Here is a 26,690-nt window from a genome sequence, read left to right as displayed (position 1 = left end):
CTCAGTCATGTCCGACTCTTTGTGACCCTATGGACTGTAGCCCACCAGGCTTCTTTGTCCTTGGGATTCTCCAGGCAAGTGGCTTGCCATTCCCTTCTCCAGGAGATCTTCCTGACCCAGGGATTGAACCTGGGTCTCCTGTACTGCAGGCAGATTCTTTACTGAGCCTGAGGGGTGGTGATTTCCCAAATCAGAGGTAGATCAATGAAGGGCAGGATACCACAGACACTCCAGGACACAATCAAGCCCATCGTGACACTTTTATTAATTCAGTCAATTTCAGGTTCCGAGTACGGCACTCCACCTGCAGGGAAGCTGAGAGAAGGGGCAGACATCCGTAAAGGAGGGAGATGAGAGAGAGAGAAACTCTTGAAGAACACAGACTGGAAAGGTGTTAAGGAGAATCCAAGGCCATGATAAAGAATGACTCGGGATGCACTTGTGGAGCTGGTCTCAGGAATCCTTTTTCTTAACCTGAGGAAGAGAGGATGTCGTCAGGATGCCAGGGGCCATGGAACAGCAGGGCTGGGTCAGAGGATGCTGATTCTGGGGTCTGATTTTTGGGAGGGCTCTCCCTATCCTTCAAAGCCGCGTTCTGTCTGTGATGATCTCTGTACTTTCTCCCCAGTCTGGCAGCCCCACTGGAACTCCACGGAGATGTCAGGACACAATTCTGAGACCCCTCAGCTCCCCTGCATGATGCTTCACACTTTCCTTTCATCACACTCTCATCCTGGCCCCCTCCTTACCATGGCCATCAGCACCAGGGCGCTGACCAGCACAGCATACAGGGTGGCCTTCCCCAGCAGGATCTCATAGAGGAGGGTGGCAGACAGGACACCTTGCTGATAAGACGCTGTTGGCAGAAAGGGAGAGCAGGTAGGTACCTGTGAGCAGGTATCTCTGGCCTCCTCCCCCTTTACACTCCCCCACCCAACCAGTGTCCATGGGTTCTCTGTCTCTGGTTCCAGAGCAATGACCATGGGGATGGAGACAAGGAAGCAGAGGGCTACTCACCGGAGGTGACGCCACAGTCTGAAAGAAAAGGGGAGGGAAATGGATGAGAGCCTGCATCTTCTAAAGCAGATTCAAAGCTAAGCCAGCCTTCCTCAGTCCAATAGCTGGCAAGATGCTAAAACTTGCAACAATCACGTGAACTTGGGAGTGGATCTTGCCCCAGCTGAGCCTTCAGATAAGACTCTAGCTTTGGCTGACATCTGATTGTAGCATACTGAAATAAACGAGCCAGCTAAGCTATGCCCAGATTCCTGATACATTAAAACTAGGCAATCATAAATATGTGATACTTTGAGATGCTTAAAACAAAACAAATAAATGAAAAAGACCTACTAAGCTAGCTTTTAGTCAGCACTGACCCCCAGGCTCTGAGCAGCCTCTGATCAGAGTCCCAGCACTGCCTGTGCCAATGTGGACACAGCATCCTCAGGGTCATGGAGGAGGCAGCACTGAAGGGGATGGGGACCCACCACTGGCACCCTGAGCTGTGCAGGCGGGCAGGGAGGGCACCCACCAGCACAGCTGAGCTGGGCTGAGGATCTGGATCCGGGGGAGGAGTTCGCCTGAGGTGGTGCCCTGTCCACCCTCTTGCTGGGCTCCCCCGCTCTTCACTCTGCCTTCCCGCTCTCTCCCTGATCTCTCCTCTGTCGGCTCTGACCCCCTCCGGGCCGGCTCACCTGCTCTGCCCCAGGTCTCGGCGCTGATGTTCTGGGTGACGGGCTTGTCCCTGTCCTGCTCCTCCCACTGGTCCTGGTCCGTGAGCCCGTAGAACTGGACTTGGCATCGGAAGTGGTTGCGGGGGTTGTGCCAGAAGGCGGCGGTCACCCTCAGCCGGCTGCTCAGACAGTATCTGGAGTCATTCTGCGTGAGGTCCTCTTTGTAGGGCTCAGGGTCCGTGCTGACCCCAGTGGTGACCTGCTTCCTGTTCACCCACCAGGTCAGCTCCACGTGGTCGGGGTAGAAGCCCGTGGCCAGGCACACGAGGGTGGCCTTCTGGGTCCGGGAGATCTCTGCTTCCGAGGGTTCGAACACAGCCACCTTGGGCGGGTGCACCTGTCTCAGATCGTCTGGAAGGACAAGGGTGGGGGCCAGGACAGGTCTGAGAGCCGGCTGGGCGTGGTAGGGTCTATGTGTGTGTGTTTGCTTGTGTTTGTTTGTGTTTGTGAGTATATGAGTATGAGAAAGCAGGGAAGGGAGGCTCAGGGTTATCCTACAATAAAATCAGGTAGCAGTATGTCCTGTTTGTTTGGGAGTCATCACCCCACTCCTCTGTTCTTGTTCTCCCTCTGTCTGCCTGTCCCTTGTACTCACCCTACGACAAGCCCATCTCTTCTGTCTCTAGCCCCCTAAGGTGGCCTTACAAATGGCACTGCCTGACATCTGAGCAAGTTTTCTTCTTTCATGTTATTTGATTTCTTATTCAACAAGAAAAACTTACCTGTCTTTTTTCTCATCGTAATTTGTAGTAGTTATTTAAACAGAGAGCTGGATTGGAACCAGAATAATAGAGAAGTCAAAGCTTGACAGTGACTTTGCCCACCAACATGACTTTAGACAACCCCTGAATGTCTCTGCATCATTTTTCCTGCTTGTGAAGGGAGAATCTCAACACTGACTGTCCAGAGTGGGGGTGGAGATGGCCTGACATAAGGATGCAGGAAGCCTCTGCCATCAGCTGGGTTAGTTGTATGTGAGCCTGGGGGGCTGAGGAGTAGAGGGGATTTGAGTGTAAGGGGCTCATTATGGGGTTGGGTTTTTTTCTTCAAATGACAACATACAGATGGCATACTTTTGTGCACGCACGTGAAGACAGCCTTCTGTCTCAGGATGTCTCTGGTGTCTTACCAGGTCATCCTAGCCATTCCTCTGCCTCCAGGTACCCCGAGTTGCCTCAGCTCAGACAGATCACAAATTCAAGCATCTTCAACATCCTTTGCCCCTTTGATTCCACATCTTCTGTTTTCCCCTACCAGCAAGCTTCCTAAAAATGCATCTGAGATCATCAAGCAACTTCTGCTCCCAATTGTCTCGATCCAACTAAGCCTCTAGTGTGTGGCATCCTGGCAGGCCCCAGGTGAAGGCATTCCAGTTAAAGCCCCTGTGACCGTCTCATCTGACTGGCTTATTGCTTCTGGACCCTCTCAACATACGTTTCATCTTGCTCTTTGCATTATATGGATTTTTTTTGTTTGTTTCTGAGCAACTCTGTTAAAGGGAAGACGTCTCAATCTAAAGACATCTAGTTTAGGCTGGAAGAAATGAAAAAAAAAAATGTTCTTGTGACACCACATTTCCACGGATTGGCTTCCCAGGTGGCTCAGTGGGAAAGAATCTGCCTGCAATGCAGGAGCCACAGGAAATCCTGGTTCAATCCCAGGGTCAGGAAGATTCCTCAGAGAAGGAAATGGCAACCCACTCCAGTATTCTTGCCTGGGAAATTTCATGGACAGAGGAGCCTGGATGGGGGGTGGAGGTGGGAGCTACAGTCCATGGGGTTGAGAAAGAGTCTGATACAACTTAGTGACTGAACAATGATGACAACAGCAACTTGACTTTAGGGCTGGCTTCCTGGGTGTGTGACCTATGCACACATATTCACTCCCACAAGGTCACTGGCTTATTAAAGGACCAGGGCTTGGGACCCAGGTGCACCTGTTCTGAGGCCTCCTGCTCTTCTCCACCCTGGCTGATCACAGGAACCCAGCTGTCACCAGGAACAAACACTTCGAAAGGAGCCTCACTGGCTCCAACCTAACCAGTCTAACTACTGAGGGGTCGTTCCCCTCTGGAAGCTCAGTGTTTCCATCACCAGGTGACATTGAAGATCCCTTTCCAGTGCTAAGATCCCCTTGGGAATGTTCCTGGTCTCAGCAGGAAAATATGTCTATTTGAATGTATGTCCTGCACCATCTGGCTGTTTAACCTAGAAGACCTGGTGTGAGGAGGGGAATTTCAGGCTGGGGTGGGGGTGGTGGTGGTGGTGAAGGGGCTCCATTTGGGGAGTAAATGCCCCCAGTGGCCCAGGTTCCCACCCAGTCTGCGTGTGCTGTACACACAGCCTGGCCGGCAGGGGTCTGGACTTGGAAAGGAAGAGGTTTGAAACTTAAATTTAAATCCAAACTTTCAAACAGTGAATCGGCAAACCCCGCTTGTCTTGATTCTTTCCCTCACTGTCTCCGCTGTGTCTGTCTCATGTCTCTTCACTCCTGCTTGGTCCTCGTTCAGCAGAAGCCTGCATCCCCACCTCCCGGGAGCTGGGCTCTGCAGTGGGCCCAGCATCCTGAGCTCATCCTGCCGACCCCCTCCCCGTCTCATTTTCCCCTTTGCAGCAGCTACACCGGCTCCTACCCTTCCCCCAGCCCGGATCGCCCTCCTCAGTCTTTTTCTCCAATCAAGCCAGGCTCAGAGTCCTAATTAATCTTTTCTCCATTGCTCACCCGGTCCCCAAATACCCCAGAAAAAAAGAGACTGAAGCCCCCCTTGCCCTCTGTCCGCGTTCCCAGACTATAGTACCCCTCCCCAGTACCCCCTACCCAATACTCCCCGCCTCCCTTGCAGAGCAGAACCCCCAGAGGCACAACTAGCCAGGCGCCCCAGCCCCAGCGCACCCCACCCATCTCCGGGGAAGCAAGGGGCTGCGCGGAAAGGAGGGGAGAAGTCCAGATCTCACCTACGACCGTGAGCTTGGTGCCTGGGCCGAAATACTGCTCATAGGAACACGGAGGAAGAGCCCGGCACTCAAACCCCCCGCCCCCGCAGCTCCCAGCGGCTCGCGCTCGCTTCCCCAGTCCCGGGGCTCAGCTCTAGGGCAGGGAGGGGACCAAGTGCCGGGATCCGACCCGCCCTGACCCCGCCGCCTCCCGTCCCGCCCGCCGCCAGCGGCCAGCCGGCGGACACTCACCCACCACCGTCAGCCGGCTGCCGGCCCCGAAGGTCAGGGCGGCGCCTGCAAAGCACAGCCCCGGGGCGCCCCACAAAAATCGAGGCGCGCCGCCCGCACTCACCTAGCACCAGGAGCCGCGTGCCCGGCCCAAAGTACTGGGTCTGAGTCACGGCCCCCCAGCCCCGCGCAAAAACCCGCCGCGTATACCCCCCGTTCCGCAGCAGCTTCCCGGCTCACCTAGCACCGACAGCCGGGTTCCCGGGCCGAAGTACTGCGTGTCTGTGCTCACAGCCTCAGGGCTCAGCACAGAAATATCGGTCCACCTACCCTACTGACATCTGATAGCCCCACTTCCCTTCTAGCGCCCCAGAGCACCCCACTTACCTAGTACCAACAGCCGAGTGCCCCCTCCGAAATACAGAGGGTTATTGCTCACAGCCCGGAGGCTCAGGACAAAAACTAGCGCTACCCTCTCCGGATAGCCCGAACTCAACCCAGGTCCACAGGAACCCTGAGCGCAACCCCGAAGGGAGATGGGCAGCCTCCCGCCTTTCTGCATCCCACCGGAGGGAACACTCAGGGACCCCAGCTGCCCTCCTTACCCAGCACAGTCAGCTTGGAACCAGCTCCAAAGTAAAGGGGATCTGTGTTCACACAGCCCTGGGGACCCAGGCGCAAACTTTCCCTTCCCTGAGTGCAGCAGGGACAGGGTAAGGCATCCACTCTCTAAAAGCCAGAGTTCACGGGGTCATCTAGTCTGGGCATTCCACCCTCCCTCCCCCTGGAGAAGCATTCTTACCTAGCACGGTGAGCCTGGTCCCTGGCCCGAACTGCAGCTCCCCATAGGAGCACAGTGGGAAGGGGCTGCCAAGAATTCCCCTCTCTTCCCCTCCTCCCCTGGAACAGTCTGGGGCCACCCTCCTTCTCCTCCCTGGCTTCTCTCTCCTGACCTGTCTCCAGAACTAGTGGACAGGTGGTCTGGACATGAGGTCACCCCCAATTTTGCAGAGAATGAGCTTGACTTGGGGGCTGACATGGTGGTGAAATTGGAAGAAGCACTAGGGGTGGAGGTTTTGCTGGACTGGGAAGTGTTTCAGGCTAGACCTTGCCTCTTACTACTTCTGTGACCTGTAACCTCCCTGGCCTTATTTTCTCCATATGAAAAATGGGATAATATCTTTCCCGCAGGATTGTTGTGCTTAATGAATTTTACACCTGCGATGCTTTCGAACTGTGCTGCCGGAGAAGACTCTTGAGAGTCCCTTGGACAGCAAGGAGATTAAACCAGTCAATCCTAAAGGAAATCAATCCTGAATATTCATTGCAAGGACTGATGCCGAAGCCGAGGTTCCAATACCTTGGACATCTGATGCAAAGAGATGATTCATGGGAAAAGACCCTGATTCTGGGAAAGATTGAGGGCAGGAGGAGAAAGGGGTAACAGAGAATGAGATGCTTGGAAGGCATCGTTGAGTCAGTGGATGTAAGTTTGAGCAAACTTGGGAAGCTTGGCATGCTGCAGTACGTGGGGTTGCGAAGAGTCGGACACGACTTAGTGACTGAACTGAACGACAAGTACTTTGTCAAAAGGCAAGTTTTATGGAAAGCACTGGTTCTTGATCCCACTCTGACAGCTTGATTCTTCGTGTTCCTGGGAAGCTGAGTGTGGAGCAGGGAGAGGCAGAGATGATCAGAGTCCAGGTCCCTGCGAGACCACAGAAGGACTCGCTCCAGGGACTTCTCCCAGCTGCTCTCCCCATCTTAAACTGGGAGCTAGGTTCTGGGTGGGCTGCGTGGATCTATTTTCTGAGGCAGGGCTTTTTGTAAAAGCACTTCCTCTAACTGAATCATCGTGGCCCCCCCCAAAGTCCCACAATGTTACACTGTGATACAAAAATGTCCTCTCCTCTGGTGCCCCTCCTCCAACCACTGGGCAGAGGCAGGAAGTGCAGGTGGCAGAGGCTGGTCTGATTGAGTGGAGACAGAGTCAGGGCACACTGAGAGTGGGGAGGGGCCTGGGGAAGGGCAGGGTGCTAGTGGTGGGGGAGGGGGGCAGAGAGGCCCCTCCTGGAACAGATGCCACCCTGAGGAGCTCCCCTATGTCATCAGGGCTCCCCTCTGGGACTGTCTTTGCTCACCTGTGCAGACTGGCATTTATAGAGAGGTGGGTGGGAGGACCATCCACAGAGGTGATGTCAGCTCAGGGCGGGAGGACTCGCAGCTCTGTGCTTGCCCTTGGCTTCCTGGATGGCCTGACTCCTCTCCCTAGTGCACAGATGCTCAGTGTGTCTGCTGTACGCCCGCCTCATGCTGTGGCGAGGATGGAGTCCACTCTCCCAGCGGGAAGCCCCAGCCTGCCTCTACAGACTTAGGACTGCCATCTCTGAACCTCGCAGCCAGCTGAGTGCAAGGACCTGAGTGCTGAGTGCGAGGTCCCTGACTCTGTGCTTTCCTGTCCCATTCATACCTCTGACTCATGACCTCTCTCCCACAGGGATCACTGAGACCAACTCTTCCTGTGAAGAGTCTGCCACCTTCCCAGACTCTCCGCTGATGGTCCCAGTCAGAAACTCAGTGCTAGCCTCTGCCTGCGTTTCAGTACACAGCTCACGTTGCTGCTGTTCAAGTGTTAAGTGTAGACATTGCTGCTGTTATGTTAAGCATTTCTAGTCATGAATTATCCCCCTAAAGAACAGGGAAACTTCTTGGGGGCTGTGGCTCAGTAATCTTTGTTTTCCTGAACGGTAATGAAAACCATTGCAATGACACGTACTTAATACGTAGACTACTCTGCTGATGTACATATGTTGACAAATATGTATGCATGCTTGTTGCTATATATGCAAACACTCGTGCTAGGATGCATGCATGCATGCAATAGATTGAGGAGGCTGTGTGCTGCAGGCCTGGGGTGGGGGAGGCGATCACTGTCTGTTGCAGGAACGCCTGAAGGTAATATCTGCTCCTGAATTGGGTCACTTTAGGTGAGCTCTCTGATTTATTCATTTCTTTAAAGATAATTTATTGGGTGAGTACACTGAACCAAGATACTATGCTACATCCCAAAGATACTGTAATAAAATACTACTTGGTCCTTAAGAAGGTGACCTTCAAGTGGAGGTGTCAGACAACGAAAGGAGTAGTTTCCATCAAGTGAGGTTAGCAGCAGGAAGGAAGTCGGCACAGGGCACTGTGATAGCAAAACACAGAGGGCATTTCATGCAGTCTCATGGAGCAAGGGGCAAGGATGCTGCAGAGAAGGCTACTAGCTGGGGAAGACGTCACCGCTGAGTCTGCAAGGATGAGTGGGAGTTGACTAGGTGTCGTTCCAGGCAGAGGAGTGCAGGATGGCCGAAGAGCCAGTGGTTCAGAAGGCTCAGGGGTACAGGAGTGAGGGTGAGTGGGGACAAAGAGGTGGAGGACAATGGTGGGTCTTCTATACCATCCTGAGGACAATGAGTTGCATCACTGTAGTGACCATGTGACAATAAAGAGCTTTGGAAGGATTTCTAGAAATAGCAAGAGGGCTGACCCTTGTTTTTAGGGGCTTTATTTTCTATCCTCCCAGGTATCTTGCAGGGCTCCCAGGTGGCACAGTGGTAAAGAATCCACCTCCCAACGCAGGAGACGTGAGAGACGTGGATTCGATCCCTGGGTTGGGAATATCCTCTAGAGTAGGAAACAGCACCCTACTCCAGTATTCTTGCCTGGGAATTATGATGGACAGAGGAGCCTGGCGGGCTACAGTCCATGGGGTCACAAGGAGTCAAACACGACTGAGTGACTGAGCACAGGAGTGACCGGGGACATTTTCACATCTACGTGATTCACCTGAGTGAAATGTATAACTAGCTTGGTAACTAGACTTCCCTGGTGGCTCAGATGGTACAGCATCTGTCCACAGTGCAGGAGACCTAGGTTCAATCCCTGGGTTGGAAAGATCCCCTGGAGAAGGAAATGGCAATCCACTCCAGTACTATTGCCTGGAAAATCCCATGGACAGAGGAGCCTGGTAGACTACAGTCCATGGGGTCGCAAAGAGTCGGACACAAGTGAGCGACTTCACTTTTGTAACTTAACCTGGAGACACATCTGCTGCTGAGAAGAGGTTTCCAAGTCAGTGAGGTTTCTTCTCCCCAGGTGGAAACACTCTTTGGTGGTGAAGGAAGTCTTGTAATGCTCCGGGTGAGAGCTGAAATGAGCACCATGGGGTCATGACCTTCCTCGGCGCACCTTTGTCCAGGTAGGACAGCAAGTTCCTAGAAGCAACACTTCCATTTTTCTAGACTGCTCCAGAGTAAGCCTCTCCCTTCACCAGTCCCCCCCTTCACACGTCCTTAAGTTCCCCTGACAAGGAGGAGCCGTGCCAGTCACAGGCTGGGCCCCTCACCTCCCACCTGAAAGGACTGCACTTTCCTTGAATGTCTCCTGCTTGTACCCTGCCTGGAGTCACGTGGGACTTGAGAGATGGAGAGAAGAGGCGAGGAGACACTCAAGGCAGAGTGAACACAACAGGCCATTTTTATTGGTTCAGTAAGTTCAGTCCCCCTAGGGTCTCCCCTGGGTTAGGGAGATCCTGGTCCTGAGACTTTGGGGCACCCGCACATGGGGGTGGACGCTGGGCTGAGTCCAGAGATGAGGGCAGCTCTTCAGAAGCGCTGGGTAGGAACGGGAAAAGCAGAATTCCCATCAGGGCAGTAACCGGCTGGAAGCTGGCTTCAGGAATCTTTTCTCTTGACCTGAGGAAGAGAAGGTGTGAGGGTCACCAGGAGCCAGGAGTGCTGGGGACCGAGAGGAAGCAGGGTGTCCCCCTGACAAGACGAATAGCAGGTCTCCTCCCAACATCCAGCCACTGGTTTTCTGGTGACCCCAGTTTCTCCTGCCCAGCATGGCTCTTCCACTGTGATCACAGAGGGGCAAGGTGTGGGTGAACCCCTTCTTCCTCTCTGCCCACCTCTGGTCCTGGTGGGGTCTCTACGTTCCTAGGTCTGTGTTGCTGCATTTCCAGTGTCACCTCCAACCTGCCTGCCCCATCCTGGCCCCTCCTTACCATGGCCATCAGCACCAGGGCGCTGACCAGCACAGCGTACAGGGTGGCCTTCCCCAGCAGGATCTCATAGAGGAGGGTGGCAGACAGGACGCCTTGCTGATAAGATGCTGTTGGCAGAAAGGGAGAGCAGGTAGGTACCTGTGAGCAGGTATCTCTGGCCTCCTCCCCCTTTACACCTCCCCAACCAGTGTTCATGGGCCCTCTGTCTCTGGTTCCAGAGCAATGACCATGGGGATGGAGACAAAGAAGCAGAGGGCTACTCACCGGAGGTGACGCCACAGTCTGAAAGAAAAGGGGAGGGAAATGGATGAGAGCCTGCATCTTCTAAACCCGATTCAAAACTAAGTCAGTCTTTTAGTCAGCACTGACCCCCAGGCTCTGAGCAGCCTCTGATCAGAGCCCCAGCACTGCCTGTGCCAATGTAGCCACAGCATCCTCAGGGTCATGAAGGAGGCAGCACTGAAGGGGATGGGGACCCACCACTGGCACCCTGAGCTGTGCAGGTGGGCAGGGAGGGCACCCACCAGCACAGCTGAGCTGGGCTGAGGATCTGGATCCGGGAGAAGAGTTCGCCTGAGGTGGTGCCCTGTCCACTCTCTTGCTGGGCTCCCCCGCTCTTCACTCTGCCTTCCCGCTCTCTCCCTGATCTCTCCTCTGTCAGCTCTGACTCCCTCCGGGCCGGCTCACCTGCTCTGCCCCAGGTCTCAGCACTGATGTTCTGGGTGACAGGCTTGGCCCTGTCCTGCTCCTCCCACTGGTCCTGGTCCGTGAGCCCGTAGAACTGGACTTGGCATCGGAAGTGGTTACGGGGGTTGTGCCAGAAGGCGGCGGTCACCCTCAGCCGGCTGCTCAGACAGTATCTGGAATCATTCTGCGTGAGGTCCTCTTTGTAGGGCTCAGGGTCCGTGCTGACCCCAGTGGTGACCTGCTTCCTGTTCACCCACCAGGTCAGCTCCACGTGGTCGGGGTAGAAGCCCGTGGCCAGGCACACGAGGGTGGCCTTCTGGGTCCGGGAGATCTCTGCTTCCGAGGGTTCGAACACAGCCACCTTGGGCGGGTGCACCTGTCTCAGATCGTCTGGAAGGACAGGGGTGGGGGCCAGGACAGGCCTGAGAGCCAGCTGGGCGTGGTAGGGGCTGTGTGTGTGAGTGTGTCTGTGTTTTCGTGTATGAGTATATGACTGTGAGAAGGAAGGGAAGGGGGCCACAGGGTTATCCTAAAATAAAGTTATGTAGCAAGATGGCTACCCCAGTGGCTCAGAGGGAATCCGTCTGCCAATGCAGGAAACGTGGGTTCCATCCCTGGGTTGGGAAGATCCCCTAGAGAAGGAAATGGCAACCCACCCCAGTGCTCTTGCCTGGGAAATCCCACGGATAGAGGAGCGGGCTACAGTCCATGGGGTCGCAAAAGAGTGGGACACGACTGAGCGACTGAGGGTGCACGCAAACAGTATGGCCTGTCTGTTTGGGGGGTCACCACCCCACGCCTCTGTGCTCTGCCTCCCCCCTGCCCTGCCTGTGCCTGTACTCACCCTGCCACAGGCCTGTCTCCTGTGTCTCCAGCCCCAAAGGTGGCCTTACAAATGGCACCATCCAACCTCTGAGCAAATCCTCTTCTCTTACGTTATTGTTTTGTTATTCAACATGGGAAGCTTATTTCTCTACTTCTCACCATAATATATGGTAGTTATTTAAGTAGAGCACCAGATGGAACATGAATAGTAGAATTCGAAGCTTAGAAGTGGCTTTAGATAGTCTCTGGATGTCTCTGCATCATTTTTCCTGCTTGTGAAGGGAGAAGCCAACACCGCCTGTCTGGAGTGGGGGTGGACACGACCTGATCTATGGATGCCGAAAGCCCTGTCCTCTGCTGGGAGTGAGCCTGAGGGGCTGACCAGTAAGATGACTTGGGGATAAGGAAGTTGTTTGATGGATGCTTTTTATTTTTTCAGATGGCAATGTATTGATGATATATTTTTGCGTACTCATATGAAGACAGCATTTGTCTTAGGGCGTACTCATCAGAATGGGAGGTTTTCTTTCTTTCCAGTGCTTCAGGTCAAACTAGCCATTCCTCTGCCTCCAGGTACCCCTGAGTTGCCTCAGCTCAGAGAAATTGCTGTCTCCCCTTGTTTTAAATTCAGGCATCTTCAACTTTCTTTGCCCCTTTGATTCCATGTGTTCTACTTTTCCCTGCTGGCTGGCTTCCTAAGTATGCAACTGAGGTCATCAGAGCAATCTTGATCCAGCTAAGCCTCTGGTGTGCAGCATCCCGGAGGGCCCCAGGCGAAGGCATTCCAGTTAAAGCTCCTGCGGACTTCTCATCTGACTATCTTATTGCTTCTGGACCCTCTAAACCTTTATTTTATCCTGTTCTTTGCTTTGTATTGACTTGTTTTTGTTTGTTTCTGAGCAATTCTGTTAAAAGGAAGACATTTCATTCCAAAGAGATGTAGTTTAGCGTAGAAGATTTAAAAAGAGTTCTGACACTTGCTATTTCCATGGACGTGACTTAACTTCAGGGCTGGCTTTATGGGGGTGTGAACTGTGTAGTCACACAGGACCCCACACTTAGAAGGCCCCCCCCCCCCGCCCACTTGATATAATGCGCTGGTGTCACCACTGTGAAATTCTAAATAATTTTTTAAACAAAAGCCTTAGGTGTTCATTTTGAGGTAGCTCTGGGCTTCTTTGGTACTCATTCAGTAAAGAATCTGCCTGCAGTGCAGGAGATCTGGGCTCGATCCCTTGATCAGGGAGACCCCCTGGAGAAGGGAATGGCAACCCACTCCAGTATTCTTGCCTAGAGAATTCCATGGACAGAGGAGCCTGTTGGGCTGCAGTCCATGGGGTTGCAGAGTCAGAATTGACTAAGCAACTAGCACTTCCCTTCACTTTCTGCCTTCCATCAGGCCGGGGGCCCTGTGCTGCACTTCCACCCTGTGACTGCACCTCTGTCCCGAGGGCTTTGCTGGCGGGCCGGAGCTGAAATGGAAACCTCCTGCCTTGTCTCTGTTGCACAGGCTCCCTCAGGCTTTCTGCGCTCGGCCTGGTTCTTCACCCTCCTGCAGAGTCCCTGCCTCTGGGGTTCTACCAGCCCTCCAGGGGCATTACAGAATTGACTCCTCTGACCCCCTCGCCTAGCAAACACTTGGAACTTACTGGGAAAATTACAGACGTGTGTTTGAGCCATATGCGATGCTCCTTGTGATATTGATGTGCGGGGCAGAAGGAAGCAGGACCTTCCGTACGTGGTGAATCACTGACTACATGGCCGCACGATGAGGAGTAAGTCAGTTTCCCCTCCCTGTTTGTGAGTCCCCGTGGGTGGGCTCACCCATGTGGGTGCACCTGTGTGTGTGTCCTGCTGGGCTTTGGTGGTGTGTGCTTGGATGTGGGCTAGAGAGCCTCAGACAGAACTCTAAAGTTTACCTGTCCTGCTCTCAGCTCACTTCTCACATATAGCCAGCCCTCCTCCCCATGCTAATCCTGCCCCTCCACTGGCACTGGGTTCCCCTGCTGCCCCAGTGACCGCCTAGGCGAGGGTCAGGGGGGAGACCATTGAGTTACAACAGGTCTGCTAGATACTCTAAGACCCTCCCCAGGCAGCTACTCCTGCAGTGTCGGCAGTGTTAGCAGTAGGTCTTGATAACTTTCAATCCGAGGGAACGTTCCCACAGTTTCACTTGTCCAAGGTCATCAGATCATTAAAGGACCAGGGCTTGGGACCCAGGTGTACCTGTTCTGAGGCTTCCTGCTCTTCTCCACCCTGGCTGATCACAGGAGCCCAGCTGTCACCAGGAACAAACACTTCGAAAGGAGCCCCACTGGCTCCAACCTAACCAGTCTAACTACAGACACGCTTGCTGTGATCACATCATCCAGTAAACACACTACTGAGGGGTCGTTCCCCTCTGGAAGCTCAGTGTTTCCATCACCAGGTGACATTGAAGATCCCTTTCCAGCGCTAAGATCTCCTTGGCAATATTCCTGGTCTCAGCAGGAAAATATGTCTATTTGAATGTATGTCCTGCACCATCTGGGTGTTTAACCTAGAAGACCTGGTGTGAGGAGGGGAATTTCAGGCTGGGTGGCGGGGGCGGGGGTGGTGGTGGTGAGGGGGCTCCATATGATGAGTAAATGCCCCCAGTAGCCCAGGTTCCCACCCAGCCCGGGTGTGCTGTACACACAGCCTGGCAGGCAGGGGTCTGGACTTAGAAAGAGGTTTGAAACCTAAATTTAAATCCAAACTTTCAAACAGTAAATCAACAAACCCCACCCTTTTGGATTCTTTCCCTCACTGCCTCTGTTTATCTGTCTCTTTCAAGTCTCTGTTCCATTTTCCTCCATCCTTTTCCTCCTGGGCCTTTCAGTGGAAGCTTGCATCTCTTCCTGCCTGGAGCCAGCTCTGCCTGTTCCTGGCCCCCGCCCCCAGCTCATTTCCCCCTTTACAGCTGTTTCACCCATTTCTACCCTCCCCTCAGCCCAGATCGCCATCCTCAGTCTTTCTCTCCAATCAAGCAGCTCTCAGAGTCCTAATAAATTCTCTTTTTCGCCATGGTTCACCAGGTCCCTAATATCTCAGGGAAAAAAAAAAAAAGACCAAAGCCCCCCTTGCCCTACCTCTCTGTTCCAGGACTATGAGAACCCCAATCCTGGCCCTTCATCCCTTGCAAAGCTGACTCCACAGGTGGACAACGTAGCCACACGCTCCAGCCCACCCCACCCATCTCCGGGGAGAAGAGGGGCTGCGAATAGAAGGCAGGGAGGCGTTCAGATCTCACCTGTGACCGTGAGCCTGGTGCCGGCGCCGAAATACCGCTCACTGGCTCACAGAGTCCCAGCCCCGCAAGCAAACCCCTCAGAGAGTCGCTGCTCGCCCTCCGGGTCCCAGAGCCCGGCTCCAGGGCAGGGGGAGGACCACGCGCCCGGATCCGACTCGCCCTGACCCCGCCGCCCGCGGCCAGCGCGCGGACTCTCGCCCCCCGCGGCCAGCCCGCTGCCGGCCCCATAGGTCAGGGCGGCGCCGGGGCGCCCCACAAAGAATCGAGGCGCGCCGCCCGCACTCACCTAGCACCAGGAGCCGCGTGCCCGGCCCGAAGTACTGCGTCTCTGAGTCACGGCCCCCCAGCCCCGCGCAAAAACCCCCGCTCATCCCCCGGGTCCCCGGAGGCGTCCCCGCTCACCTAGCACCGACAGCCGAGTGCCCGCGCCGAAGTACTGAGTGCTTTGGCTCACAGCCCGGGGACCCGGGACAAAAACCAGCGCTGCCCTTCTCTGATGCCTAGACTCGGCCCAGGTCCCCACCGACCCTAAGCGCCGCCTCGAAGGGAGATGGCAGCCGCCCGCCTCTCTGCATCCCACCCGAGGGAACACTCAGGCACTCCAGCTGCCCTCCTTACCCAGCACAGTCAGCTTGGAACCAGCTCCAAAGTACAGCTGCGCGGCGTTCACACAGCCCTGGGGACCCAGGCGCAAACTTTCCCTTCTGGGAGAGCAGCCGGGGAGGCTCCAGCGCCCACTCCCCCAAAGCCAGGGTTTGGGGGGGTCATCTAGTCTGGGCATTCCACCCTCCCTCCCCCCGGAGAAGCATTCTTACCTAGCACGGTGAGCCTGGTCCCTGGCCCGAAGTGCCGCTCATCATAGGAGCACAGTGGGAAGGGGCTGCCAAGAATTCCTCCCTCTTCCCCTCCTCCCCTGGAACAGTCTGGGGCCACCCTCCTTCTCCTCCCTGGCTTCTCTCTCCTGACCTGCCTCCAGAACTAGTGGACAGGTGGTCTGGACATGAGGTCACCCCAATTTTGCAGAGAATGAGCTTGACTGGGGGCTGACATGGTGGTGAAATTGGAAGAGGCACTAGGGGTGAAGAATTTGCTGGACTGGGAAGTGTTTCAGGCTAGACCTTGCTTCCTACTATTTCTGGGACTGTAACCTCCCTGGCCTTAGTTTCTCCATCTGAAAAATGGGGTAATATCTTCCCCAGGAGGTTGTTGTGAGTGCTTAACAAATAACACAACTGCAAATACTTTGTCCAAGATCAAGTTTTGTGAAGATCCCACTCTGACGGCTTGATTCTTCGTGTTCCTTGGAAGCTGAGTGTGGAGCAGGGAGAGGCAGAGGTGACCAGAGTCCAGGTCCCTGCGAGGCCACAGAGGGACCTGCCCCAGGGACTTCTCCCAGCCGCTCTCCTCATCTTAAACTGGGAGCTAGGTTCTGGGTGGGCTGCATGAGTCTATTTTCTGAGGCAGGGCTTTTTGTAAAAGCACTTCCTCTAACTGAATCATTGTGCCCACCCCCCCAGCCCCCACAATGTTACACTGTGATACAAAAATGTCCTCTCCTCTGGTGCCCCTCCTCCAACCGCTGGGCAGAGGCAGGAAGTGCAGGTGGCAGAGGCTGGTCTGATTGAGTGGAGACAGACTCAGGGCACACTGAGAGTGGGGAGGGGCCTGGGGAAGGGCAGGGTGCTAGTGGTGGGGGAGGGGGGCAGAGAGGCCCCTCCTGGAACAGATGCCACCCTGAGGAGCTCTCCTATGTCATCAGGGCTCCCCTCTGGGACTGTCTTTGCTCACCTGTGCAGACTGGCATTTATAGAGAGGTGGGTGGGAGGACCATCCACAGAGGTGATGTCAGCTCAGGGCGGGAGGACTCTCAGCTCTGTGCTTACCCTTGGCTTCCTGGATGGCCCGACTCCTCTCCCTAGTGCACAGATGCTCAGTGCGTCTTCTCTACGCCCGCCTCATGCTGCGGCGAGGATAGAGTCCACTCTCCCAGCGGGAAGCCCCAGCCTGCCTCTACAGACTTAGGACTGCCATCTCTGAACCTCGCAGCCAGCTGAGTGCAAGGACCTGAGTGCTGAGTGTGAGGTCCCTGACCCTGTGCTTTCCTGTCCCATTTATACCTCTGACTCATGACCTCTCTCCCACAGGGATCACTGAGACCAACACTTCCTGTGAAGAGTCTGCCACCTTCCCAGACTCTCCGCTGATGGTCCCAGTCAGAAACTCAGTGCTAGCCTCTGCCTGCATTATAGGAACTCGAATTGCTTGTATATTAACTCTTTCTATCCATGAATTATCCCCTAATGAACAGGGAAGATTCTTGAGGACTGTGATTTGGATATCTTTATTTTCTTGGAAGTTAACAGCAAACATTGCAATGATATGTGCTTAGCAAGTTGTTGGCTATTCGGATGCATACATATACAGAGACATATGTGTATATGCATGTGGTTGTATATGAGACCCATGTTAGAATGCACGCTTGTGTTGCCATAGAGAGGGCTGTGCGCTGCAGGGCTGGGAGGGGGAGGGTCGCTGTCTGTCTCAGGCAGGCCTGAGGGTGATATCTGCCCCTGAACTGGGTCACTGTGGGTGAACTCACTGACTCATTCATTGATTCCCAGATGGATGCATACACTGAACATGGCTTCCCAGGTGGCTCAGATGGTGAAGAATCTGCCTGCAATGCAGGAGACCTGGGTTCCATCCCTGGGTCAGGAAGATCCCCTGGGAACGGGAATGGCAAGCCACTCCAGTATTCTTGCCTGGAAAATCCCATGGACAGAGGAGCCTGGCAGGTGGCAGTCCATGGGGTCGCAAAGACTGAGCAACTCACACACACACACACACACACACACACACACACACACACACAATGAACTAAGGTACTATGCCACATCCCATGGCTACTGTAACAAAACACAACTTTGCCGTCAGGGAGTGACCTTCAAGTAGAGGTGTCAGACAAGAAAAGGGGTAGTTTCCGTCAAGTGTGGTCAGTGGTAGGAAGGAGGTGGGCACGGGGCACTGTGACAGCAACATGCACGGTACGTTTCATCCCGCATCATGGGGGTGGCGTAAGAGGCACAGAGGCTTCTTATGCGGAAGATGTCACTGGTAAATCTTCAGGGATCAGTAGGAGCTTACATATTCATCATTCCAGGTAGAGGAGTGCAGGATGACCTGCAAGCCAGTGGCTCAGGGGCTCCAGGGTGACAGGAGTGAGGGTGAGTGTGGACAGACGGAGGACAACGGTGGGTCTTTTATGCCATTTTGAGGGCTCTGGGTTACGTCACCATGGTGACCATGTGACAATAAAGAGCTTTGGAAGGATTTCTAGAAATAGCAAGAGGGCTGATCCTTGGTTTTAGGGAACTTTATTTTCCATCCTCCGAGGACTCCTCAGGGAACATTTTCTCATCTACTTAATTCACTTGAGTGAAATTTCTAACTGGCTTTACAGCTTAGACTAGAAGACACATTTGCTACTGAGAACAGAGTCCCAAGCCAGTGACTTTCTTCTCTCCTGGAAACACTCCTTGGTGGTGAAGGAAGCTGAGTGGTGAATGCCCTCGGGGAGGCTGCGTGGGTGACACAAATGACCTTGAGCTTCATTGTCATGAGGTCATGACCACTTGGCAGGTAGACACACCTGTGCAGGTCAGCTCTACCTCAGAGCACCTTGATTAAGTAGGACAGAAAATTCCCAGAGTTAACATCAGCATTTTTCTAGACTGCTCCAGAGTAAGCCTCTCCCTTCACCAGTCCCCCATTTCACACGTCCTTAAGTTTCCCTGACAAGGAGGAGCAGTGCCAGTCACAGGCTGGGCCCCTCACCTCCCACCTGAAAGGACTGCACTTTCCTTGAATGTCTCCTGCTTGTACCCTGCCTGGAGTCACGTGGGACTTGAGAGATGGAGAGAAGAGGCGAGGAGACACTCAAGGCAGAGTGAACACAACAGGCCATTTTTATTGGTTCAGTAAGTTCAGTCCCCCTAGGGTCTCCCCTGGGTTAGGGAGACCCTGGTCCTGAGAGTTTGGGGCACCCGCACATGGGGGTGGACGCTGGGCTGAGTCCAGAGATGAGGGCAGCTCTTCAGAAGCGCTGGGTAGGAACGGGAAAAGCAGAATTCCCATCAGGGCAGTAACAGGCTGGAAGCTGGCTTCAGGAATCTTTTCTCTTGACCTGAGGAAGAGAAGGTGTGAGGGTCACCAGGAGCCAGGAGTGCTGGGGACCGAGAGGAAGCAGGGTGTCCCCCTGACAAGACGAATAGCAGGTCTCCTCCCAACATCCAGCCATTGGTTTTCTGGTGACCCCAGTTTCTCCTGCCCAGCACGGCTCTTCCACTGTGATCACAGAGGGGCAAGGTGTCTTCTGAGGCATGTGGGTGAACCCCTTCTTCCTCTCTGCCCACCTCTGGTCCTGGTGGGGTCTCTACGTTCCTAGGTCTGTGTTGCTGCATTTCCAGTGTCACCTCCAACCTGCCTGCTCCATCCTGGCCCCTCCTTACCATGGCCATCAGCACCAGGGCGCTGACCAGCACAGCGTACAGGGTGGCCTTCCCCAGCAGGATCTCATAGAGGAGGGTGGCAGACAGGACGCCTTGCTGATAAGATGCTGTTGGCAGAAAGGGAGAACAGGTAGGTACCTGTGAGCTGGTCATCTGTGGCCTCCTTCCCTCATAGCCCCCACCAGGGTCCATGGGTTTTGCATTCTCTGATTCCAGAGCAAAGATAATAGGAGATAGGGACATCGGAGGAGAAGGCCACTTACCGGAGGTGACGCCACAGTCTGAAAGAAAAAAGGGGAGGGAAATGGATGAGAGCCTGCATCTTCTAAAGCAGATTCAAAGCTAAGCCAGCCTTCCTCAGTCCAATAGCTGGCGAGATGCTAAATCTTGCAACAACCACGTGAACTTAGGAGTGGATCTTGCCCCAGCTGAGCCTTCAGATAAGACTCTAGCTTTGGGTGACATCTGATTGTAGCATCTTGAGATAAACGAGCCAGCTAAGCTATGCCCAGATTCCTGATACATTAAAACTAGGCAATCATAAATATGTGCAATTATAAATATGTGATACTTTGAGATGCTTAAAACAAAACAAATAAATGAAAAAGACCTACTAAGCTAGCTTTTAGTCAGCACTGACCCCCAGGCTCTGAGCAGCCTCTGATCAGAGTCCCAGCACTGCCTGTACCAATGTGGACACAGCATCCTCAGGGTCATGAAGGAGGCAGCACTGAAGGGGATGGGGACCCACCACTGGCACCCTGAGCTGTGCAGGCGGGCAGGGAGGGCACCCACCAGCACAGCTGAGCTGGGCTGAGGATCTGGATCCGGGGGAGGAGTTCGCCCGAGGAGGTGCCCTGTCCACCCTCTTGCTGGGCTCCCCCCGCCCCCTAGCCCTTCACCCTGCGTGCAGCCTTCCCGCTCTCTCCCTGATCTCTCCTCTGTCGGCTCTGACTCCCTCCGGGCCGGCTCACCTGCTCTGCCCCAGGTCTCGGCGCTGATGTTCTGGGTGACAGGCTTGTCCCTGTCCTGCTCCTCCCACTGGTCCTCGTCCGTGAGCCCGTAGAACTGGACTTGGCATCGGAAGTGGTTGCGGGGGTTGTGCCAGAAGGTGGCGGTCACCCTCAGCCGGCTGCTCAGACAGTATCTGGAATCATTCTGCGTGAGGTCCTCTTTGTAGGGCTCAGGGTCCGTGCTGACCCCAGTGGTGACCTGCTTCCTGTTCACCCACCAGGTCAGCTCCACGTGGTCGGGGTAGAAGCCCGTGGCCAGGCACACGAGGGTGGCCTTCTGGGTCCGGGAGATCTCTGCTTCCGAGGGTTCGAACACAGCCACCTTGGGCGGGTGCACCCGGCTCAGATCGTCTGGAAGGACAGGGGTGGGGGCCAGGACCGGCCTGAGAGCCAGCTGGGTATGGGAGGGGCTGTGTGTGTGTGAATTGAGGGCAACAAGGAAAGGGGCCACAGCATCATCATAAGATTATATAGCAGGAGGTTCTGTTTGTTTAGGGGTCACCATCCCAATCTTCTGCTATCAGTCACCCTCAACTTTGCCCCTTCTTTCTCGGTTACCCCGTGGTTACACACTACTGACCGCCTCCTGCCTCTCCCTAAGGCGGCATCACATCCCGAGTTTCCTGGCTTTGTTTGAAATGTCTTATTCTTGCAGCCATGTAGGATGATCCATTAAGTGAGTATATCTGTTTCCTTCCTAGCTCAAATCCCTCTTTGGTGCATGACTACCTAATTTTCAGGCCTGGAAGTAATTATAGGAGAGCTGAATAAGCCTGGATTTTTCCTAACAATATGACCTGGAAACCAGACTGACTGCATCTAATAATTATTTTTCTGTTTTTGCAGGGAGTATGTGATTACCTGTTTGAGCGACAACACATATTAATTAGAACTAGCCATTCTTCCCTGGGATTTCCCAGGTGGTTCAATGGTAAAGAGCATGCCGGCCAATGCAGGAGACTTAAGAGACGTGAATCGATCCCTGAGTGGGCAAGATCCCCTGGAGGAGGAAATGGCAACCCACCCCAGTATTCTTGCCTGGAAAATCTCATGGACAGAGGAGCCTGGCAGGCTACAGTCCGTAGGGTTGCATAGAGTTGGACACAACTGAAGTGACTTAGCATGCATACATATTCTTCCCTAGAAAAGATACTTTTCCCGTTATAGCTGACATGCTTTTCTCTATATTATACTGAACCTGCCTTTTGTTTTGATTTTACATGTAACCCGCTTTGTGAAGCCTATGTACCTTTGGCTAATATCCTGTCTGATGTTTCAAACTGACTCCTACATGGGCGCTGGGTTGTGTGGGAGCTTGCCCAGGATGGTTGGAACCCCATGAAAGAAACTGTTCTGAGGTTGAGCCCTATCTTATTTCCAGTGTCCAGCAAACCTCCCTACCAACTTTGGAATCCTAATTCCAGTCACGCATTATATTCAAAGCAGCACAAGTGTTGAAATGAACAAACCCCAAAGTCCGAAGGCCCTTTCACATGCTTGACAGATGGGAGAGAATTTCTGAAATTGTTGGAAGGCAGGCCCTCGTGTGAGGATGTGGAGGAGTAAAGTAAAACCAAAAAACTCGTCTACCTTTCAAGCACCCTCCGTGTTGCCAAAATGCACTGAGACCTCTGTTTAGCTCTGTTCTGGGAGCGAGTTTGTGGAGCAGAAATGTGGCAAACCCAGATGTCTCCACTTTATCCAAGTTCAGGGAATGTTTCTATTGAGAAAACTGAGCCCCAGTTTGGAACAAGACAGTCTGTGACACAGTGAGGTTCAACCGGAATGAAAGGGATGGCGGCATCCTCTGAGTCCTCTATGAAGGATTTGCACGCGATATGTTGTCGATGTTCAGTCATACCCGAGTCTTTGCGACCCAACAGACTGCAGCACGCCAGGCTTCCCTGTCCTTCGCTCTCTTCCAGTTTGCTCAGACTGATGTCCATTGAGTCAGTCAGTGATGCCATCCAACCGCCTCATCCTCTGTCATCCCCTTCTCCCCCTCCATAAGGATTTAGTCCCTTACAATTTCAGAACTCCAAGAGACCACCATTGTCATCTCTGTTTTATACTTACATCTCAGAGGGCCTGAACCAGTTTAGATCACTTTGCAAACTGCACGAGAGCCCCTCTTCCCCCAGAATTCATACATTTTGAATCCCGATGATCTGTACTTTCCAATTTCCATCACGCTCCCTGGCACGTGCTCCCCTCTGCAGGGTAAAGCCTGCTCGGTGACCCATCCCTCTAGCCGTGTCTACAACTCCAGCCCAGACCCACCTCACCCTTGCCCGCTTCCTCCCGAGGGTGGTGATGGTGTGTTAGTGTTTAATCATGAGCCACTGACTCCATTATCTCAGCACAGATCCTGAGGCTTGATAACAATGGGGTCTCCAACCTATTTCTCCTCCTTCCACCTTGTCTCTTGCTAAAAGGGTGCAAGTTCCAGTTGTAACAGCTTGTTCAGACTTACCTTCTGTGACCCCCACCAAGAGCAGTGCTCCCCAGGGACACTCCTGCAAGCTCAAGTGATGCTGTGACCTGGACCTCTGCCCCCAGGGCTCAGGAGCCCCCCTCAGACCAGCTCAGTCTCACCAAGCTGCTCCCCCACTGCCTTCTGGTTTCTTAAACCAGCTCAGGACGACATACGCGGCTTTTGGAGACTGGTGGAGGCAGAGAAAGGATGAAGGAGAGACAAGGACAGACAAAGGACAAGGAAAGCAAGGACAGGGCTCTGAGCTGGGGGGAGGTCCTAGGGGTAAGTTTTAACATAGAAGACAGAGCTATTTGCCAAAAGGGGGTCAACAGTGCAGGATCAGAGTTAGAACGGGGGTGGGAATGGAGACAATCAGACAAGAGAAGGAAAGCAAAACAGCACACCTGCCAAAGCAGGAGCACAGAGGAGCCCCGGAGAAGGAGAAGAAGAGCGAGACCAGGCTGGAGGCAAAGCACAGCTCTTGGGAGCCCTGGACCGGGGCCGCATCAGACAGTGCAGCAAGCTGACCCCCACACCCTTGCACCCCGCTTCCCGCCCAATACCTGTCACGGTGAGCCTGGTGCCGATCCCAAACTGGAGGGGCGAATTATAGGCCCACAGCTGCAGGTGGCTGTGGCGAAACCCCCAGAAACCTCAGGCAGGGCAAAAGTCTGAGGTCCTCGAGAGCGGGAATGGCCATTTTTTTCCCTGTTGGCGTTCATGGCGCTGGACCAAAGGGATGCCGCTAGGAGAAAGGCCAAAGCACACTCTGGGGAAAGTGGGGAAAGAGGAAGAAACTTCAGAGGGGCCGATCCACGCGTGTAAGAAGGAGGGGTGAGCTTAGAGGTGTGAGGAGGCAGCTTGTGGGCAGAAGACTCAGAGGAGAAACAGAGGCATCAACCAAGCTGCCTCTAAAGTGAGGGCAGGGGGCTTCCCTGGTGATCCAGGGGTTAAGAGTCTGCCTGCCAATGATGGGGACACAAGTTTGATCCCTGGCTGGGGAAGATCCCCTATGCTGCAGGGCAACTAAACCCCTGCGCCACAGCTACTGAGCCCAAATGCCTAGAGCCGGGGCTCCACAAGGAGAGAAGCCACCGCAATGAGAAGCCCACACACCACAGCTAGAGAGTAGGCCCTGCTGTCTGCAACGAGAGGAAAGCCCGCATAGCAACCGTGACACAGCACAGCCACAAATAAGTAAGATTAACATTTAAAAAAAGAGAGAGAGATGGCAGACCCAGCTCCTCAGAAGCCCCACGGGGATCAGAGTTTAGTTGACCCCCTTCCATCAGGACAGGGAGGAGAGACAGACACTCCAGTCCCAGAGACAGCGACCCTGCCTCCCGGGTCCTGCGTCTTACCCAGGACGGCGAGCCGGGTCCCGTGTCCAAAGTGCTGTGCCTGGTTGCTCCACAGCACAACGCGGGTGTGGCAAACCCCAGAGTGGCTGGTAACATGGGCCCTTCCTTCCAGAGACGACCTTCCCCCCAGAACTTCTAGCACCTTCTAGCACCTGCTCTGCTCACCCATACCCTCAGCCTTTTCTCCACTGTGTTCTCAGTCCCGGCCTGCTCTAAGGGGAACTTCTAGAGCTCCAGCCTCACAGCACGCCATCCCCAGGGAAGAGCTGTACTCACCCAAGACGGAAAGCTTCGTCCCATTGCCGAAATAGAGTCTTTCATTAGTCACACAACCCTAAAGCCTGATAGGGAAACTCGCCTGCACCTCCTAATCCTACCTCCCCCGGTTCACCTGCGGCTCCCCTGTTCCTTTCCTTAGCAGAACTTTAACTCCCGGGGGTGGAGGGGGTTTACAGCCATACAGTGTGTGACTCCCCACCCGCCTCTCCTGTGTCCATCTCCTTTCTGCATGCGGGAGAAAAATGGCAGGACTAACAGCTCTGGGGCCAGAGGTTCTCCCATCCACCCTGGCGTCGATGGGTATCCTCCAAGGAGACAGGAGATGGACAAGGTGACCCATTTCTAATTGAGATTACTTGCCTCCCGGTAGGGAAACCAGGCTTAGCCGAGCCCGCCCATGAAATTACTGGAGATGGAGGCTGCCCGCCTCATCAGGACAAGAACTCACCAAGATAGGAATTCAGATCTTTCTGATAAACACGCACTTTAACCTAGGCACCCAAGACGGAGGCTCCATCTGTTCTCTGCCCCTCCCTGCAGGTTCCCAGCCCTCCAGTCCTGGCTGGCTTATCTACAACAGCAAGCCGTCTTCCCTCCCCCCTCAAAAAGTAGAAGTCTCCAAAGCCAGGCCTCCAGGATTCACTTCAAAACCTCTCCTCCTCAGCTGAGCACAGCCGGGATTCGGGGAGAGGTTGGGGCATTCAAGGATCTCTTCCCTCCCAAAGACACCAGCCCGCTTCAAACACCCCGCATAGCCTTCCAGAGCTTTCCAGGACCCCCGGACCCTGGAAGCTGGGCCATCCCTTTCTTCCTATGTTCCCTGGGAGGGAGTGCTCCCTCATGGTACCCACCTGGAGACCCCGGCCTTACCTACAACTGTCAGCTTGGTCCCTGGGCCGAAGTGATATTCATAACACGTCAGAACACAGCCACCCTACAACGCACACCTGGGACCCGCCCTCCCCTCCGAGGGGCCAGGAAAGGCCCGGACTGTGTCTTACCTACAACCGTGAGCCTGGTGCCTTTTCCAAAGAAAACCTCAGTATTCACACAGTGAAGCGGAGCAAGGAGGAAAGCAATTAGAGGCGGGCAGAGCGGCCAGGATCTGTGTTGGTGTCTGGTGGACTCTGGGACTGGGAGTCCTCTCCTGTGCTTTATGGATATTGCACGAAAGAATATTTTTGACTCTTGACTCTTGGGGCCTCGGAGCAGGGGCAGAGTCCATCCACAAGGCCCTGTGCCTCTGTTTTGATTCTTCCTGAGGGTTCATCACAGGGATGTGGGCTTGGGGAGGTGGGCAGGGTCCCAGACACCCGTGAGCATCCATGCGGAGGGGGTGGGTGCTGGCATAGTGCTGACTTTTGTTTCATAGAGCGAGTCACCTCCCACGCACCTTCCCATTGACCTTGCCCTGGGCAGGGAGCGGGTAGTGCAGGAGTGGGATAAAGGGTCTCCCTGAGTCCTTCATCCATGAGGCCACAGAAGCATCTTCCTACATCTGGCCTTTCTGCCTCGAAGCTTCAGCTCTGATCCAGACCTGCCCTGCTCTGTGGTTTTGGCTTGACAGGTAAATGGTGGGGGGAGGTGGAGGCCTTCCAACCCAAGCCACCCTTGGGCCGGTGACCCAGGAGAAGAGCGAAAGATGGTGGGCACTGGGACAGGCAGAAAGGTTTTTGTAAAGGATTCCCATAGGGTTGAATCACCGTGGCCCCCCTGTCCCCACAACGTTACAGCTTTATACAAAAACGGCCCCTCCCATGGGCCCGCCCCTCGGAGAGGGAGTCTGGGAGGATCCACCAGAGAGTTGCCCCTCTGAGGACATTGGAGGGCGAGGAGGTGACATCAGCACTCTCGGTGCGTGGTGCGGGGCGGCGGGGGGGCAGGTATAGACAAGGCCGGGGGCTCCCTCCTCACCTCGTGCCCTTTCTTCAGGACCTTCTCTGCTCCTCCGAGCTGTGTGCCTTTGTGTCAGGGCTGGTTTCCCCGGCATCCGCTCCTCTGCAGGCTGTCGTCATAGTAGCAGCCCCTTTTATCCCTGGCCTGCCCCTGACGTCAGGCACCCAGAAATCACACCTGTTATCTGAGAATGGGGTCCCGCAGAATCCAGACTCTGCCCCTTCGGCCCAACTCTGAACCTCCAGGGTGGTCCAGAGAACAGGCCACCAGGTACACAGAGGAAGAGCTTTCCGGGGTAAAGTCATAGCTGAGAGCTGTATTTCTTTTCTTTTTTTGCATTCACTTTAAAAACATTTTTAAAAAACAATTGGAGGATGATTGCTTGACAGTGTTGTGTTATGTCTGCTGTACAGCAACGTGGATC

The 26,690-nt window shown here is 54.3% G+C and overlaps 3 gene segments (V, D, J or C); all 3 read right to left on the bottom strand.

The window, feature by feature from the left end:
• Positions 1-246: 246 nt before the first annotated feature.
• Positions 247-5,548, bottom strand: LOC105613374 (T cell receptor beta constant 2-like). The segment is given in 5 exon segments: positions 247-474; positions 750-856; positions 1,018-1,035; positions 1,695-2,084; positions 5,285-5,548. Coding segments are annotated over 5 exon segments (711 nt in total).
• Positions 5,549-9,397: 3,849 nt separating this feature from the next.
• On the bottom strand, positions 9,398-15,063 carry LOC101107504 (T cell receptor beta constant 2). The segment is given in 6 exon segments: positions 9,398-9,639; positions 9,951-10,057; positions 10,215-10,232; positions 10,638-11,027; positions 11,482-12,367; positions 14,734-15,063. Coding segments are annotated over 5 exon segments (597 nt in total).
• Positions 15,064-18,674: 3,611 nt separating this feature from the next.
• Positions 18,675-26,372, bottom strand: LOC101120322 (T cell receptor beta constant 1). The segment is given in 5 exon segments: positions 18,675-18,916; positions 19,242-19,348; positions 19,505-19,522; positions 20,216-20,605; positions 26,285-26,372. Coding segments are annotated over 5 exon segments (612 nt in total).
• Positions 26,373-26,690: the final 318 nt, after the last annotated feature.

Source organism: Ovis aries, chromosome 4, assembly GCF_016772045.2.
Source record: "Ovis aries strain OAR_USU_Benz2616 breed Rambouillet chromosome 4, ARS-UI_Ramb_v3.0, whole genome shotgun sequence".
Classification (NCBI taxonomy): domain Eukaryota; kingdom Metazoa; phylum Chordata; class Mammalia; order Artiodactyla; family Bovidae; genus Ovis; species Ovis aries.
This window is presented reverse-complemented; position numbering and strand designations above follow the sequence as displayed.